The sequence below is a fragment of the Scylla paramamosain genome, chromosome 17 (assembly GCF_035594125.1).
Source record: "Scylla paramamosain isolate STU-SP2022 chromosome 17, ASM3559412v1, whole genome shotgun sequence".
NCBI lineage: Eukaryota > Metazoa > Arthropoda > Malacostraca > Decapoda > Portunidae > Scylla > Scylla paramamosain.
In genome coordinates this window covers 6,876,599-6,880,000 of record NC_087167.1, presented here as the reverse complement: position 1 = coordinate 6,880,000, position 3,402 = coordinate 6,876,599, and the positions used below count along the sequence as shown (strand labels likewise).

Here is a 3,402-nt window from a genome sequence, read left to right as displayed (position 1 = left end):
AGACGCAAGGACGATAATTCTTCCCCATACAGACCCTTGCGCCCTTTGCTCTCATATATTTAAAGTACGTGGGGCATTTCCTACATTTCTTGCGTCATAAAGCCATAATGAGCTCTGTCATAAGGCCGAAAACCAGGTGCAAGCCTTACACACACGCCCTTAGTCGGCAGCGTGCGGCGTCCGCCAATGAAAACACAGCATTTTCCCGCGAACACAGTACAAAGCCGCAGCCTGAGAAGGCAAGGCGTTGCTTCCGCTCGCCATCGAACCAATGAGAAGCGGGGTCTTAGCGGGGCGGAATTATGGCTGGCGTAGAGGAGGCAAGGAGCGGGGCGGGGCGGGGCGGGTGGGAGCTGCTAACGGTCAGAGAGCGTCACTCACAAGCCAGAGTGTGAGGGAGAGGGTCGCGTGGCAACTACCTCAGTCTGAGTGCCCCCCTAATAGTGCCAGCATGCCGCGTGGACGCCCCAGGGGCTCCGGGATGGCGGTAGACAAGCCCCGAGGCAGGTTGTCAGCTTACGCCTTCTTCGTACAGACGTGCCGCACAGAACACAAGAAGCTTCACCCAGATGAGAACGTGCAGCTCGCGGAGTTCTCCCGCCAGTGTTCTGAGCGCTGGAAGACCATGTCTGAGGCTGAAAAGAAGAAGTTCCACGATTTAGCGGACCAGGACAAGATACGTTACAACGCTCAGATGCGGGACTTTGTTCCACCAGGAGGTCTCGGTGGGCGTCGAGGGCGGCGATCGCGAGGCAACAAGCCGCCTAAGGACCCAAACAAGCCCAAGCGCGCTCTCTCCGCCTTCTTCTACTACGCCAACGACGAGCGGGCCAAGGTGCGTGCTGCAAATCCCGACTTCTCCGTAGGGGAGGTGGCCAAGGAGTTAGGGCGGCAGTGGAATGAGCTTACTGAGAACGACAAGCTCAAGTACGAGAAGCTAGCCGAAGAGGACCGCGCCAGGTACGACCGAGAGATGACAGCGTACCGGGCCGGGGAAGCACCACCTAAGAAGCTGAAGGCTACCAATGGTCACCCGGCGGTGGCGGAGGTAACTCGAGATGACGATGATAACGAAAATGGCCTTGCCCCTGACGATGATGACGACGACGACGACGACGACGAAGAAGAAGAGGATTAATTGAGGTGTTTGGGACGGTCGTGTTGGTGACGGTGTGGTGATAGTGTTATGATATGATGTACAAACTTATTTTTATACGGCTAAGCCCTGTACATTTTAGGGTGTAAGGCGGCCCGCTGGCCTCTCTCAAGGATCTTCACCACAGCAACGTGTATCAGGACCATGTACTTAATGACCTCATTTTTGAACGTTTAATTTAGTTTTTATATTTTGTATCAATAAACTGGAAAAAAAGGAAGTGATGTGTCTTTCTCCGCAAGCTGAGCGGCCAGATAACGCCTATGGCCACCACGGCCCCGGGCTGCCAGGAGGCCGCGGGAGACGAAATTTACATAACCAAGTACGACTCAGCGCCATTTTTAAATCTGAAAATTCACAGATTGTCTTCCCGCTGCCTGGAGACCTGGGTCGCCTGGTCATGGACGTTATCTGGCTAGAATGGGAGGGCGATGTAATTAATAAAAACACCTAATTGAAATTTTAAATGTAACGCGCACACGCTAAATTACCAACCTACAAAATGTATGTGTGACTAGGATGAGTTTGAGTTTGCAGTTAGTGTTATTACTGTTTTTGGGCTATATAGTTTAGTACCGAGTCGCAGTTCATTATTATGAAGTTCCCGGACGATGCTCGCGCAAGGTAGTGAAAATGGGAAGTAAAAAGGCTCTGCTACGGAGTGAAAGCAAGTAGGAATATTGCGTGTCCACCTTCAACATGACCTCTAGTTTTACCGTTTCAGAAAAAAAAAAAGATAATAAATAAATAAAATAATGGAACTGGAAGGAGGAAGGCGGGTAATGTATAAAACAATAAATGGGAGACGGAGGTGTAGGTCAAAGTGAACAACATTCATTCACCGAGCGCTGCCGAACCTGAGCACGTCATGCCACACCAAGCAGCAATTAAATTAGATCCTTGCCAACAAATTAGTTTCTAGTGTTACAAAGGCTCGGTAAGATACAACACAGGACTCTTGGTAGGACTGGCAAACATGCCCTTGTCTCAGTGAAGTCCTCTAGAAACAGCGTCCCCAGGCATTTGTGATTAAGTAAAATTCATCAATGTTAAAGATATATTAAGCACTCGTTGAAATCTGCAATAAATATCGTCGACGTCTAACTGGCAACTGAGAAAGTGATATGGGAGGAAGGTAGAGAGGGAGAGAGGAAGGGAGGGAATGAGGTAAAAAGATGGTTGCGTGCACGAGAGGGATGGAGGGAACGGAAAGGAAATGTGCGAATTAGGAGAAGTTGTGGGTTTCATGTATACGTGAGAGTAAACTTTCGTGAAGAGGGACGTTTGTGGTGAGAGTAGTACAATGAGCCGATGCGGAGACGCGGTTTGTCGGTTTATAAAATTTGGAGAGGCTAGAGTGCCAGATGAAGATGATATCCAAACGTGTCTATAGTCTTAAATGAGCAATTCATTACATATATATAAGGCTTCAGAAAAAAAGTCAGAATAAAGTAAGGTGAAAAAAATAATACGTATAGCTTCCTACCGATTGTAAAGCATACGTGTGTATTATAAGGAATACGGGGCTAAACTTCATTCACCATCATAACAATGAGTTTGAGTCTTCGCATGTAGGTGTTGTAAAGGTATAAATACGAAAGAATAAGAAAAAAAAATATTACCATTATATTTGTAGGAAAATCTACAGTAGTAAAAAAAAGTATTAGATTATAGTATTATTTTACTTTTGCAAGTTAGATAACAATATAAAATGTAAAGAACATGCTCTAAAGAAAATTTAAGTAACAATTTATGATGGGAACTCTTACCTTGAAATAAAATAAATATAAATATATACAAACAAATCGATTGACCACGAATTCGACGTGGGAAATGAGTGACCTAACTATGTACTTTTCCAACACAATTTGATGATGTGATAATCGATACCATAATAATCAATGTCATGAAGATAAGATACTGACTGAGAAAATGGGAAAAATCTTACCAATATAACGAGCAAATAGCTTCTTCGTACCAGCGGAAGCCACTTCCACCCAACAACCGAACGTATTCAAAATATCGACATCGATACCTGAAGTAGTGCTTTTAATGTCATGCTTATGTTTACTGTAGATACTTAGATAAAACCCTGCATTGTTCTTATTCATTGTTTCGATATGCATATAGATACGAAAATATAAATTTGATACAGGATATATTAAAATGTGTTTTTTCTCGTTTAAATATAAACAAATGTATGAAAATACTCAATTATATATACATATGATATTGATTTGTTTGCA

General features: G+C 44.5%; 1 protein-coding gene across 1 annotated transcript; it reads left to right on the top strand.

Annotated features, from left to right (window-relative positions):
- Positions 1-361: 361 nt before the first annotated feature.
- LOC135108394 (high mobility group protein DSP1-like) lies at positions 362-1,909 on the top strand. The gene has a single exon (XM_064019344.1). The coding sequence runs from the start codon at positions 452-454 to the stop codon at positions 1,136-1,138; it is 687 nt and encodes a 228-aa protein (XP_063875414.1). The 5' UTR covers positions 362-451; the 3' UTR covers positions 1,139-1,909.
- The last annotated feature ends 1,493 nt before the right edge of the window (positions 1,910-3,402 follow it).

What these genes read in the sequence shown, in the direction of transcription:
- LOC135108394 (XM_064019344.1), top strand. Translation starts at nt 452, where the DNA reads ATGCCGCGTGGACGCCCCAGGGGCTCCGGGATGGCGGTAGACAAGCCC.